The sequence below is a fragment of the Bison bison genome, unplaced genomic scaffold, assembly GCF_000754665.1.
Source record: "Bison bison bison isolate TAMUID 2011002044 unplaced genomic scaffold, Bison_UMD1.0 scf7180017861046, whole genome shotgun sequence".
In the NCBI taxonomy this organism is placed as follows: domain Eukaryota; kingdom Metazoa; phylum Chordata; class Mammalia; order Artiodactyla; family Bovidae; genus Bison; species Bison bison.
The window spans coordinates 712151-727220 of NW_011491618.1; the positions used below are offsets into that span (position 1 = coordinate 712151).

General features: G+C 44.8%; 1 protein-coding gene across 1 annotated transcript in view; it reads right to left on the minus strand.

Moving 5' to 3' along the window:
* The window catches only part of LOC104982952 (ADP-ribosylation factor 2), an 18558-nt gene extending 4367 nt beyond the window's left edge, over nucleotides 1–14191 (minus strand). Inside the window, exons 1-4 of the mRNA XM_010832394.1 lie at nucleotides 14106–14191; nucleotides 10812–10978; nucleotides 7231–7341; nucleotides 438–562 (exon numbers count right to left, since the gene is read on the minus strand). Of these exons, the coding sequence (XP_010830696.1) occupies nucleotides 438–562; nucleotides 7231–7341; nucleotides 10812–10959 (384 nt within the window). The 5' untranslated portion in view covers nucleotides 10960–10978; nucleotides 14106–14191. The remainder of the gene's footprint in view (nucleotides 1–437; nucleotides 563–7230; nucleotides 7342–10811; nucleotides 10979–14105) is intronic.
* Nucleotides 14192–15070: the final 879 nt, after the last annotated feature.

Consider the following 15070-nt stretch of genomic DNA (forward strand, 5'->3'; position numbering starts at 1 on the left):
AGAGTGCTGACCTGAGCTCAGCTCCCTATGCTATATGGCAGCTAGGTGTCATCTGATCAAACGTCCTCTTATCAGAGGGGCCCTCTGATCCTTCTCCACACCTGCCCCTTCTCCCTTGACTCCCCCCCAGACATAGGACATATCTGTTACTGACTGACACTGACGCTCTACCCACTAGGAATGCAAACTCCATGGGCTCAGGGATTTCTGTCTGTCTGGTTCACTGCTGAATCACCAATACCCCAAACAATGCCTGGATCTTAGTGAATGCTCAGTGGATGTTTGCTGAGCGAGTGAACGAATGTAAGACCCAAACTAAAAAGGAGGTGAAGGGGAAGGTTATGGGCGGGACTGGCGAGAGGAAGGCAGGCAGCTAATTAAATATCTCTATTTTTAAAGCGAATCCAGTCCCAGGATTCAGAAAGCTAGTGACATACCTGTTTATTTACAAACACCAATAAGACCGCATCTCTGAGCTCGTCTTCAGCTAACATTCTGGTTAGTTCTTCTCGGGCTTCATTGACCCGCTCTCTGTCATTACTGTCGACCACGAAAATCAGACCTGAATGGAAAGCAGCAGCGTGTTAGTAATCTGAACCTGGGGAGGGTAGCTGTTCACACGTCCTGACAGCCTCTGCCTGCTTACATGTGTGGCTTCACCGAAAGCAATCAATACGGAAGCATATATAGAATCTCCAGAGTTGGGGAGCCTGCTGGACACCCCACCAGCCTTTTTCAGAGGCACCATGGCCCCTCAACAGATCAACAGTAACAAGAGTAGACAGAGAATACAGCCACTATGGAAAACAGCATGGAGATTCCTTAAAAAACTAAAAACAGAACTACGATATGACCCAGCAATCTCACTACTGGGCATATACCCAGGGAAAACTGTAATTTAAGACACACGTACCCCAATGTTGACTGCAGCACTATTTACAATAGCCAGGACATGGAAACAGCCTAAATGCTCATTAACCCAGAAAGGGATAAAGAAGATGCGATATATACATACAATGGAATATTACTCAGCCATAAAAAGGAATAAAACGGGCTCGTTTGTAGAAACATGGACCTGGAGGTTGTCATATAGAATGAAGTAAGTCAGAAAGAAAAACAAATACTGTACATTAATGTATATATGTGGAATTTAGAAAAATGGTATAGATGATCCTACTGGCAAGGCAGACATAGACACACAGATATAAAAAACAAATATATGGATACCAAGGGGGGAGAAGGGGCAGGAATTGGGAGGTGGGGGTTGACACATACACACTACTGATACTATGTATAAAGGAGAGAACTATCGAGAACCTACTCTATAGCGCAGCCAACTACTTAATGCACTGCGGTCACCCGAACGGAAGGAAGTCCAGAAGGGAGGGGATGCAAGTCTATGTACACATTTTGCTGTACAGCAAAAACTAATACAAGGTTGTGAAGCAACTACACGCCAATAAAAGTGTTTAAAAGAATAAAGAGAGAAAAGGTTAGGCTCATGTTTAGTTACTTCATTTCTACATCATGCCTACACGATAAAGACCCAATAAAAATCTACGAACATCCATGTTCAGACAGTCTTCCCTGGTTGGCAATGCTCTGTGTATGTGGCACCTCTATGGGCCACAGGGTAACAGCCCTGACCCCACGGGAAGAGGAGACACAAGCCCTGTGAACCTTGTGCGCCCCCCACATCCATCTCTTCCTTTGGCTGGTTCATCTGTATCCTTCTGCTATGTAATAAAACTGGAGCTCTAAGTGTAGCGATCTGAGTCCTGCGAGTTGTTTTAATGAAGACCGAATCTGAAGGGGGACTTCCCTGGTAGTTAAGACTCCGGGCTTCCAATGCAGGGGGCCTGGTTTCGATCCTGGTCTGGGAACTAGATCCCACATGCCGAAACTAAGACCCGGTGCAGCCAATTAACGAACAAAAAAAAGAACCTAAGGGACACTGCTGCTGCTGCTGCTGCTGCTAAGTCACTTCAGTCGTGTCCGACTCTGTGCGACCCCACCAGGCTCCCCCGTCCCTGGGATTCTCCAGGCAAGAACACTGGAGTGGGTTGCCATTTCCTTCTCCAATGCATGAAAGTGAAAAGTGAAAGTGAAGTCGCTCAGTGGTGTCCTGGGAACTGCCATATTTGTGAACAGCTGAAATAAAGTGAGGGTGGTCTGGGGAGCCCTGAATTTGCAGCTGGCGTCTGCAGTGAGGGCGTCTTCTGCCCTTAACCTGTAAAGTATGGCCCAACCCCAGGCAACTGGTGTCAGAAATCTTTGCAGCATCCCACACTACAGCCCAGAGAAATCCCAGGAAGCAAGAGATGGGTCAAAGAACGGGACTGCCGCATCGTATCTAAGCAAAGGTGGCTGAAGCCTGCACAGACCTGGTCACTGCCACACTGGTTGGTGGAAGAGCTGGGGCCACGGGGTCTCTAGAGGCGGTGCCCAGGAGGAACTCAGCACACAATCCACATATAGGAAGGGGAAGACGCTCTGAGCAGTGATCCATGTGACATTAATGGCGGTAAGAACCGGGTGGTTAGCTGACAATAAGCTCTTTGGCAGACAAAAACAGGAAGTGGCTGCCAGAAGAACCATTTAATAATAGTGACCCTAGGCTGTATCAACAGAAGAGAGAGCAGCTCAGTCTCTAAAATATGGGCAAAAAAAGCCTAGGCTACAGTGCACCAGTCAGAACATCCTGGGTGTGTCACGTGGTCGGTGCTGACCCCACACTCTAAGACACAGACGAATTGGAAGGGTAAAGACTGACGAGGACGGCAAAGGAATTAGATACTATGTCATACGAAAAACAATTTATATAACTGGGAGTACTTTGCCTAGAGCAAAGACTCACCGAGGGGACTGATGGCTGTCTTCAAGTATCTAAAAGCTATGACATAGACAGGTTCAACTTGTTGGAAGTAGATGGAAGATCAGTGGGTACAACTCCAGGAGGTTGAGGTGATAAAGAGCCAACAGGGGACTTGCCTAGTGGTCTAGCGGTGAAGAATCTGCCTTGCAATGCAGGGGACTCAGGTTCAATCCCTGGTTGAGGAACTAAGATCCCACACGCCACGGAGCAACGAAGCCCTCGCGGCACGACTAGAGAGGATGAAAGACCCACGTGACGTAACGAAGATCCCGTAAGCGACAACTAAGACCTGATGCAGCCAAAGAAGTAAATAAATTTTTAAAAATTAAAAAAGTTTAAAAAAAAAAGAGTTAACAGAACTGCAGGTGCCGTGGGCTGCCTCAAGAGGCCTGCCCCTCACTGGAGATACTTGTGAGCAGCTTCAGTGGCCACTTGCAGGAGCCCACAGAAGGGACTCTGCTGGTGGGAAAAGGGTAGTGGAATGAGATGACCTCCGGGTTCCTTTTCACACTGAGACCTCACCACTGTGTCTAGGAGGGAAAACTTGTGCTGGCCCTCGGCCCTTTCCACACACCCCTTCCCCAACCCCTGACACCCCCACGCTTCCCAGGCCCACCCAACAGCTGCCTGACCAGCTGCCCGGAACAGCCCATTCCAGCAGACGGGAGTGCCCACAGCTTCTGTCTGGGGCTTACATGAGAGTCAAAGTCATGTCCGTTACATCACATCAGACCCAAAAAATGCAGAATGTTCAAAACTCCCCTCAAAGACTTGATAGGCTGCCAGTAAGTCTCTGGACTCCGATCACAGCTGAGCAAAGGCGGTTTTCCTGAATTCTTAGGAGACCCTTAGTCTCCCATGCGAAACCGACAGGGGAGAAGCTGACATATGATTCATTGGCCATTCCCAATAAAAAATAAAGGTTTATAAATATTAGGTCCCATTTTATATTCTTTTTATTTAGATCCTTGTGTGAGAAACAAAAGAACCAGCACCAGACTCACTACACATCTGAACTAAGAAAACCTAAAAAAAGGTAAAATTACCAATGAATAGTGTGCTGTGATTTGTTTTTAGAAGTGGGTAGAAATATGTATCCACAACTGGCTGTATACGCATAAAATATCTTTGGACAGATAAACAAGAAATAAAAATGGGAAGAGGAACCGGGTGGTTTGGGGGCAGGAATGAGGTGGTGACTCTGCACTGTGTATTTTCACTTCTTTAAATTTTAAACCATATAAATACATTGCTATTTAGCAAATTCAAATACCTGAACCTAAATCAAGGAGAAAAATCTTTCCACATCACAACTAATGGCCTATCGAATGCACTATTTTATGCCTTCTCTAAGAAAATCCACCTGCCAACGCAGGAGACACAAGCGACACGGGTTCAATCCCTGTGTCGGAAGATCCCCTGGAGCAGGAAATGGCAACCCACTCCAGCATTCTTGCCTGGGGATTTCCATGGACAAGGAAGCTGGTGGGCTACAGTCCATGGGGTCACAGAGTTGGACACAACTGAGCGACTGAGCACACGTGATAAATCAACTAAGAAATCCCATAAATAGTTCACATTCCAATCTACACCTACTTAACTGTCTTAATTGAGAGCTAAGCTATCATTAAGTCTGTTCTGCTCAACATACTGATGGAGAAGAAAATTTAAAATAAAAAAGTGAGCCTGTCTCTTGCAAAGGTGCAGGAAAAATAAGGGCAACATCTAAGATTACTAGTGGCTGCAATGTTTGAACTCACCAACTCAAACAGAAAATCCATTCTTCAAAGAGGCCCCATTTGCTTATTTCATCAAGAGTCCAAACCACCCACTCGAAGGTCCTAGAATATAGCCAGTTCCCTACCATCAAAGCAATGGCTATTGAAACTCAATAAAATTAGGCTTGCTATAAATAGAAGATTGAAAATAAAAAGGCATTTCTACTTGTTGACTGAGTGTGACAACTTTTAAAAGGGTGGGAGAAGGGAACCCTTCAGAGAATGAGGACATGAAACCTCTAATATTTTGGACTCTGGATAGTTAATTTTATGTGTCGACTGGACTGGGCCACAGGGTGCCCAGACATTTGGTCAAACGGTATTCAGTAGTAAAGAACCTGCCTGCCAACGTAGGATACATGGGTTCAATCCCTAGGTCAGGAAGATTCCCTGGAGAGAGGCAAACCGCTTCAGTATTCTTGCCTGGGAAATCTCACGGATAAAGAAGCCTGGCAGGCTACAGTCCATGGGGGTTGCAGAAGAGTTGGACACAATTTAGTGATTCAACAGCAACAACTAAGTGTCAAAACGTATACCGTCTGCAACAGATTGAAGTGTAAAACATAAAAATCTAAGCGTCATCAGGGAAGAATTCCATGCCTGGAGAATTCCATGCACAGAGGAGCTTGGCAGGCCACAGACCACGTAGTCACAAAGACTTGGACACTACTGACTAACACTAACATCATGGAAGGCTGCTACGGTCATCAAACTGTTTCTCCGAAAATCAATAAAGGGAAAGAATTATATCTTTTTTCTGCCTTTCTTATATAAACTATATTTCAGAGAAACCAAATATTTGATAAAAGAATTCTTTATTTAGAAGGATTTCAGCTAATAAATGCAGATGGAAAGACAGAAAACAGTGGAGGGATAAACTGCTGTAGAATAAGAGACTAAAGAGACGTGACAATGAAATGCAATGTGTAAACTTTGATTCCCGATGCAAACAAGTCAAATGTGGACTGGAGAAACCTGAACAAGGACTGGGTAAAAGTGAAGTCAATCAGGCGTGTCCCTCTGTGACCCCATGGACTACAGCCTGCCAGGCTCCTCCACCCATGGGATTTTCCAGGCAAGAATACTGGCGTGGGTTGCCATTTCCTTCTCCAGCAGAATCTTCCCGACCCAGGGATTGAATCCTGGTCTCCTGCATTGCAGGCAGACCAGACTCTTTACTGTCTGAGCCACCAGGGAATCCCCCAAGAGCTGGGTACCAGACAGTAAAGAAAGGATATTAATTTTGGAAGTGGGATAATGCAAAAAAAAAAAAGCTTTAGGGACTTCTATGGTGGGCCAGTAGCTAAGATTCCATGCTCCCAATGCGGGGGACTGGGTTTGATCCCTGGTCATGGAACTAGATCCCATGTGCCACAATTAACAGTTTGCATGCTGCAACTGAAGATCCTGTGGGCCGCAGGAAGACCTGGCTCAGCCAAATAAATATTGAAATCAAAAACTTTTATCAGTTTAAAATAAACACTGAAGGACGATGAGTAAGAGACATCATTTGCTATCACGCACTCTGGGCAAAATGCTGATAACTTTTGAAGCTGGGTGTAATGGGTACATGGGGATGTGTTATGTATCTTCTTTGTTTTTTATTTTCAATTTCCCACTAACAAAAGTGAAAAAAGAAAAGATAAATGCACTATTCTGAGGAAAGACGTTCTAAATCTACAGGTTGAGGCAATAACTACAAACAGACTTAAGTGTTAAAGGTCATCACTAAAATAATGATATACAATATAAAGGGGTGGTCGACCTGGGTATTTGGACTGAAAAGACCGACAAATATGGGTCATTACTATGAAACATATGCACTGAAAACACCCACCATCAGTAGTAGAATTTTCAAAATGAAAAGACTCCAAGTAAATTCTGAAATGAGTATGTGGATGCCAGATGGTTTGAGAATGAGGGTGTAAAAACTATCTGAACAGCTTATGGATCTCTGGATAGGCAATATCTATAAGGTTATCCAAAATATAATCAATGGAAAAACTCAGAGAGACTGACATGGGACACATTAAAACTCCAACGTTTAAAAATCCAGTAATAAGGAAACAAGGCATTGATCTAGGATATTTGTGCCTGTTCATGTACTTGTGGGATAACAGGGAAGCTGGGAGGGACTATGGCCACACAGGATGCTGGGTTGGGGGTTCCAACCATCACTGTCTATCTCTTTCTCTCCTTAGGCATGATTTTTCAGATATGCTCAACCGGCTTTAAGGAGTTTACAGAATTCAAATCCTTTAAAAATTGGTACTTCATCTAAGGCACTTTCAATTAACCAAAAGATGGAACTCATCAGGACAACCATTTTATAACTGTTCTGGATTAAGAGGAGATGCCTGTGTAAAGCATTAAAGCCCAAGTATTTTTCCAAAGAAGGCAGGGACCACTTCTCAAACCACCCCCGCCACCCCCCAGTAAATTTAAGTGGGTCATCGAAAGAGAAGGAATGACTGAAAGTCCAGATAGAGCAGACTGCCCAAGGTTTTGCTTCAAGTACCCATCTTTAGGTGCGTTTAACAGAAATGGTTGCAAGGCAAGAAACTGGATAATCTCTACCTTGTGTGTTCTGGAAATAATGTCGCCACAGAGGTCTGATTTTGTCCTGGCCGCCGACATCCCAGACTGTGAAGCTGATGTTTTTATATTCTACTGTCTCCACGTTGAAACCTACACGGGGAAGATGCGGAAAGTGTTTAATGCAGACTTTTGCTGGCTCAACAATTCAAAATAACTTCAGCTAACATTTGGACAGTATTTTTCGTTTATGAAGCAGCTTGCCAGTCAAAGATCTACAGCTTACACAACACACCGTGTTAAGTCAGCTTGCTCTCTGTGCATCTTGACAGGTGTCTCCCACCTGATGCCTCCTCTCCCTCTCCCAGCAGCTCTTCCAGCAGACTTCAGAGCAAACAGAAGCCATCAATAGGGCTGCTTTCTGCCTCCCACCACACACCACAGAAACCCACTTACCGCTTCATCCACACTTCTCTCCCTCCCTCTTGGAACAAGGAAGCAGCTAATGCTGATTCCATCCACCCATGTGCTGGATCTGGTCCACCCGTGCTGTCTGGAACCTTCTACTACTGCTCTTCTCTGCCCCATTTGAAATCTCCAACCTGTTCTCCTCAGCAGGCTTAGGATGTAAAAGTACATTCTTCAAAGAAACCCTTCCTTGACTCCACGTCATCACCTGCAACCACCCCTTTCTCCCTTTTAAAGTCAAACTTTGTTACCTCTCAGCCGTTACACCTTAGTTCTGCTTCACCATGCTTTATGGTTTCACTGAGGTCAGCAAGGTTGAGAAATCCATCAACAGCTCTCCAGTGCTTACATAATTTGATTTTATATCTGACACTACTGTTCATTCCCTCCTTGAAACTCTTCCCTGGCTTCCCATTTTCCTTATGTTTCTCTGGCTGTACCTTTTCAATCTCCTTAGTGAGCTCAGCCACGTTTGACTGGTCTTCGAATGATCAGGATCGTTTACAGAGAACTGTTGCACATAACCTAATCATCCATCAGTGGAAATTTGTTAAACACAGAGCCACATACTATCTAGTTACTAAAACTGGAGGTTGATCTGTATTGGTTATTATTTAGAACAATGATTTATTTAGAACACGGCTTAGAACAATGATTCTCCCCCCTCCCCAATTCAGTAGGTTGCCTGGGCTTCCTCTTGCAGAGTCCTCTGGGGGGTAGGCTGGACTTCTCTTCTCCAGGTGATCTTTTTATTTTCAAGAAGCACTGAGCTCCCTCATGTGGTGGTGGTAGTGTTCCAAAAGGGCAAACCCCAAGGCACAAGCTCTTATCCAATCTCTGTGTGAATCACATTTGCTGATGTGCCCTTGGCCAAAGCATGTCATATGGCCATGCCCAGTATCACTGTGGAAGGGGACTGTGAAGGCTGTGGCTACTGAGGGGCATGATTCATTGGGGGCCATTAGTTCAATGATGTACCGCAAGACCGGTATTCAATCCATTCACCAAATGTTTACCGGACATCCACCATGTGCCAGGCAATTTGCTAGGCACTTGAGAACAGCGGTGAACAAGGCAGACATGATTCCTGCTCTTATTTACGCTTTTGGAAGAGAGGCAGTGAGTGAGCAATGACAAATGTGCTGAGAGTTACTCAGAAGTTCAGGTTGCTATGGAAACTTACAACAGGGGAAAACCATCCAAGGGACCAGAAAAGGGATCCCTGAGAAATGCTGCTTAAACTGAGACTGAAAGAATAAGCTGACATTTAGCTACATAAGCGGTGGGGTCGGGGTGGGCGGGGGGTGGGGGTTGTGGGTGTGGTAAGGAAGAAGGTAGGAAAGCATTCCACAGAGAGGTAAAGACATAGAAGAGAACCAAAGATGCTGTGTAATGCAGAGGAAGCTGGAAAACAGCACACATATGACTTCACAGAGATATTCACCAGGACTTCCCTGGTGAGAGGGTAACAGGTAGGGAGGCCAGAGGTTCCCGTGCGGCAGGAGGAAATAAACTGCAAGTGGCAGACTTTTTTTTTCCTTCTCTGTTGATGAAACCGGTTCTGCCTAAGACTAACCTTTTTTTTCTTTTCTCAAACCTTGGGTTGATAATGGCTCAACAAACCAGTATTCATGTCAGTTATTTATGATTGGGGATGACATACCTTTTGCCATTCTATCTCAAATATGCATACTGTGGGACAGGGGCCTGGTGAAACTCCCTCAGCCTTGAGGTGTCTCTCTTATCGGATTAGAAGCTTGCCAACAGACATAAAATGCCTTGCTAAAAACTAGCAAGGGGGCACTCTTTCTGTCCCCTTCTGATATCTATGTCAGAAGCTTTCCCTGTCTCTGTTATACCTTAATGAAACTTTGCTACACAAAAGGCTCCAAGTAGTCAAGCCTTGTCTCTGATCCCGGATTGAAATCCTCTTCTCTGGAGGTCACGGATCCTGGCATAACACACGGCTTACAGTAGCAAACTTTCAGTGGTCTAGAGGTTAAGAATCCACCTGCCAATGCAAGGGTCGTGGGTTTGTTCCTTGGTCTGGGACAATCCCACATGCCTTGGAGCAACTAAGCCCACGTGCCACAACTACGAAGCCCATGCTCCAGAGCCCGTGCTCCGCGACAAGAGAAGCCGCTGTAGTAAGTCCGAGCACCACAACCAGAGAGCAGCCCCCGCTTGTTGCAACTAGAATGTGCTCAGCAATGAAGACCCAGTGCAGCCAAAAATAAATTAAAACAAAAAAAGATATTCACCAAAATCACAGGTGTTTTGTTTTTTTTTAACATTTGTTTAAATTTTTTCTGTATGTATGACATTACAGAAGGATAAATTATTTTTATGAAAGGAGAAAAACAAGTAATTATCCTATTTTCTTTTTGGACTAATAACATTTTTTACAGCTATGGGTATGAGCATTTTCTCTGTTTGGTTTCCTCCTCATTTAAATGTTGCAATCTCTGAAGTTGCTCAGTTGGTTCCTGTGCCTAATCCAACTTTCAGAACACTAATGACATTCACATGCCCCCCTGGGGAGCCCACTCTCACTCAGGAGTTTGGATTTAGAGGCAGCTCAGGAGGCACAGACTAAGTTCTGCCAAAACTGCCTTTGCAAAAGCTGTAAATGGCCGACAAAACACAGAGCTGGTTTGCAGGAATAACTACACCGTCAGATTGTCCTCCAGCAATGGAACAAATCAGATTCATCAGTGGACCACCACCTCAAGTAGCTGGTGTGAGCCAAAGTGAAGGAGAAAAAAAAAACCATGCCATGTCCTTCTCTTTTTTCCACACTACATCTTTAAATGCCAGGAACATACTTGGCGTGGAGAGACGCTTCCACTTGGAAAGGCTCCTGGAAGAAAGATTGATTTTAATCATCATTATCTTTTCCTTTTTTTTTTTTTTGGTCAAGTCGACAGGGTTAAATTTGTTCCACCTAAATCTGTTTGTATGACTCTCCTATAAACCTAGCAATGTGCCAGAGATACCAGGAAGCAATTAGGAAATCGTATATTACCCGGTTTTGGCCTCAAGAAGTTTATGAGGCGGACAAGATTCTCTAAAGTAAGAATTCAGCAACACAAGAAGCTTGTAAAAGTACAACATACTGCAGTGAACACTGGTCCTGTCTCAGGCCGTTAACATACCTATCGTGGGGATGGTAGTCACAATCTCTCCCAGCTTCAGTTTGTACAAGATGGTGGTTTTTCCAGCAGCATCCAAACCCACCATAAGAATCCGCATCTCCTTTTTCCCAAAGAGACTTTTAAACAATTTTTCAAAAACGTTCCCCATTGTTACTGAATTCTGTGACCTGAAGGAAAAGAAAGGCAAGTCAAAGAATGGTTCTTTGCAGAGATATGGACACACAAATACGAGACATACACACGAAATACGAGCCTCCACTGGAGGTGGCTCCTAGCAAAACTTCAACAATTTCAAGTATAGTTTGGCTAGGAAGGAGCTGAGTATCTTGGTTTCATAGGGGAAACTCAACTAAGCCGTTTGATGCCTTGCCAAAAAATTCACTTTTCCACTGCAGCATCCAAGTGGGGTATGGGAAGCCCAGTCTCAATGGTGGCAGGCTTTTGTCACCCTAAGTATGGAAGCAATGCCACCACAGATACAACTAATACTTCTGAAATGAGAACTTATGAAGCAGAGAACCAGTCTATTCTACACACAGTGAAGTAAACTCGTTAAGGCAGGTTAGATATCAACACCTCTTAGAAATCTAATAGTTGCCTTTGGCCAGTAGACAGTATCAAGACCCAAAAAAGAACCTAAAAAATTTCAGAGGTGAGGAAATAACAGCACTGGGAAACTGCATGGCTAACAAAGAAATTAATCAGGTAAAGACTGGGGGAGAGGCCACAGCACCCAGTGTTGACCATCGCCTCACTTTTTAAAAAATTACATTTTCTTTTTTTAGTAGAGTATAGTCGCTTTACAATGTTGCATTAGTTCCTGCTGTACATATATATTCCCTCCTCTAGGGCCTCCCTCCATCCCCCATCCCATCCCTCTCCATCATCACACAGCACCAAGCTAAGCTCCCTGTGCTTTACAGCAACTTCCCACTAGCTAGCTATCTTACACATGGTACATATGTCATTTCAGCCTCCCAACTGGCTCTACCCTCCCCTTCCCCATGTGCATGTCCATTCTCTAAATCTGTGTCTCTATTCCTGCCCTGCAAACAGATTCATCTGCACCATTTTTCTAGATTCGACATATATGCATTAATTTACAATATTTGTCTTTTTTTTCCCCAATATTTGTTTTTTTGCTCCTTCTGACTTACATCACTCTGTATAACACTCCAGGTCCATCCATATCACTAGAAATGACCCAATTTCGTTCACTTTTATGGCTGAGTGATATTCCATTGTATACATGTACCATAGCTTCTTTATCTATTCATCTGTCAATGGACATTTAGGTTGCTTCCACGTCCTAGCTATTGTAAACAGGGCTGCAATGAACATCGAGGGAAGATGTGTCTTTTTCAATTATGGTTTTCTCAGGGTATATGCCCAGCAGTAGGATTACTAGATCATATGGTAGCTTTGTTTTTAGTTTTTTAAGGAACCTCCATACTGTTCTTCATAGTGGCTGTAGCAATTTATATTCCCACCAACAGGATCACCTTACTGTTAATTATTGCTTTTGAAACATAATTTACATAGATATAAACATACATGATAACATAGAGTTCAGTGAAATGTCATGAACCAAATCAAAAAAAGATGATTATCATCGACCCAGATCTCCTTGTGCATCTTCCCAATTATCACTCCTCCAAAGATAATTGCAATAATCAACCCTGGTTATTCAAAGGAAGGACTGATGCTGAAGTTGAAGTTCCAATACTTTAGCCACCTGATGCAAAGAGGTGACTGGTTGGAAAAGACCCTGATGCTGGGAAAGATTGAGGGCAGGAGGAGAAGGGGGCAACAGAGCATGAGATGGTTGGATGGCATCAGGGACTCAGTGGACATGAGTTTGAGCAAACTCTGGGAGACACTGAAAGACAGGGAAGCCTAGCGTGCTGCAGTCCATGGGTTCAAAAAGAATCAAGACATGACTTAGCTACTGAACAACAACATATTGACATATAACTGTAAAAATGTTCAATATTTTATTTTTCAGTAGAATACATGAGAGACTCTATAAAGGAAGGCAACAGTCAAGACAAATTTGTTGTTCAGATTAGCTTTGCAGAAATTTACATCTTTAATCTCAACAGATCAGCCTATTTGAAGTGTGGGCTTGACATTCTAATTACAGACTTAAAAGTAGTACTGTCCAATACTGTAGAGCAATTATCCTCCACTAAAAAGTAGTACTGACTACAACTCTAACCTTGTTACTGAAGTCTACAAAGATTCTTCAAAGAAAAATAAAAAATCCTGTTTCCCTTTAAACTGCTAATTATGGGGAAATTTTACTCCTTGGCAGAGCAGAGGTGAGAGGGAACAAGGACGTCCATCTCCCATTCATCAGTTCCCTAGGGACCTTAGAGGTGAGGTCACCAAATTCCAGAAGCCCCACCTCTGAAATTTAGTCGTGTCCTACAGTTGCTAAACTTCATGGATGATGTCCAAGCACACATTTAATCCTAAGACATGAGAAAAGGAGCAGAGCATTTAACCTGAACAAAAATTAGATACAGGGAAGCTGCTACAACCAAAGAATGATAATAAATGCTTTAGTTATTCATAGGAGGCCATACAGAAAGCATACAGAAGTCCAATGCATTGCAGCACTCAAAATCCTGTGGGCGACAAAGTTAAAGATTCCTTGTCTTTGTTTTAGAGAAAAAGACAAATCTCACAGATGAGAAAAACCGTGAGGAACATTTTGCGGAAGGGGAGGTACATTTAAGATGTCCTATGAAGCAAACACTCGATTCCTCCTCCCAACAACACAGTACACATCCTAGCTTCAGACGCCCAAAGCCCGCTGGGCTGCTAGAGACCCTCTGGAAGACGCCGCCGACCCCGGCGCCTCTCTGGCACGCTCGCCTTCCTCTAACACAAGCACCAACTGTCCATCAGGGAGAACTGCGGGGAGATCTCCAGGACGCGAACCAGCGCGGGTGACCAAGTGGGCGTGCGCAGCCGGCGGGCACGCGCGCTGGGTCCCCCCGGGGAACACGCCCGAGTGTCCTTTCTGCCCAGCTGCTAGGCCGCTTCCTCTCGACCTGCGGGCCCTCGAGAAAGCGAAGGCGCCTCCTCACCACGACCCCCCAAACCCCATAGCGGACTAGCCAAGCCTCTAGAGTCCCCCAGCCCCTGCCCTACAGAGTGCGAAGAGACAGGGAGACCCACCCGTTTCTGCAGGCAACCCGCTGCTCTCCAGCCTCCCTTTCTCTGAAGCTGCGAGAACCCACCCAGCCCTTGAGTGCCACAGCTCTCTCGCCCGAGCCCACGACTCACCAATCGCCCAACTGACCACCGGTACCAATACCACTCCCTTTAAGGTTTCTGAGCCCCTATGTAAAATGGCGACAGGATCGGGGCGGGAACAGTAGCCAACCAATCACCCACCGCTTCTTGGAGCTTTTGTACCAATGAGTTCCAGGTTCCATGAGTGACAACAAGTCTGGCCAATGTAAAGGACAATAAAAGCCTGGGCGGGAGGAGGCCCGCCCCTTGCGACCTAGGCGACGGCACGAAGCTCTGGAAATGCCGGTTTCATCTTCCAATGACAGCTCACCGCGTCCCGGCGAGACACGCCCATGTGCCCCGCCCCAAGGCTGCGTGCGACCAATCAAAAAAGCAAAAAGATTTCCGATTTGCTCCGCCAATCAGCTCGAAAAAATTCCACGGATTGAATTAACCCCGGGAGCATTCAGACCAACTGGGTGGGGCATGTGGGCGGGACCACGCTCACAGAGATATTTAAGGAAATTCGCCCGGGTTGAGCTAAAAGTAGAAAGTAGCTTGAGGCGGACTTCTGTGTGGGAAACGTCCAGTCATCCGCACCGAAATTAGGCATAAGGAAGATTTCCTGTTCAGTCTGAAGCTAAACAGTCGCCTTGATTTTGAACAGATTTTCAACAGTTGGGGAAAATACTAGCCACCTGCACCTTCCTTCAGACGCACAGAACCAGAGTCCTCACTTCCTGAGAAATCCAGTCGATAACTCAGCCCCCAATGCCATCTTGTTTCACTAATGCCCGTAAATAGTTGTACCTAATGGTACATAATCTGGAAAACTAACATCTACTGAACACGTGAAATTTGTCAGGAAATATATCAAGGACTTGACGTGTGTGACCAAAACGCCCCAGTGTGTTAGTTGGAGTCTACTATTATTTCTATTTTATAAAGGAGCTGGGCAGAGTTTTAAGCCTAGGTCTGTATAACATCTTAATCTTTTTAACCTAATACTTTCCTGG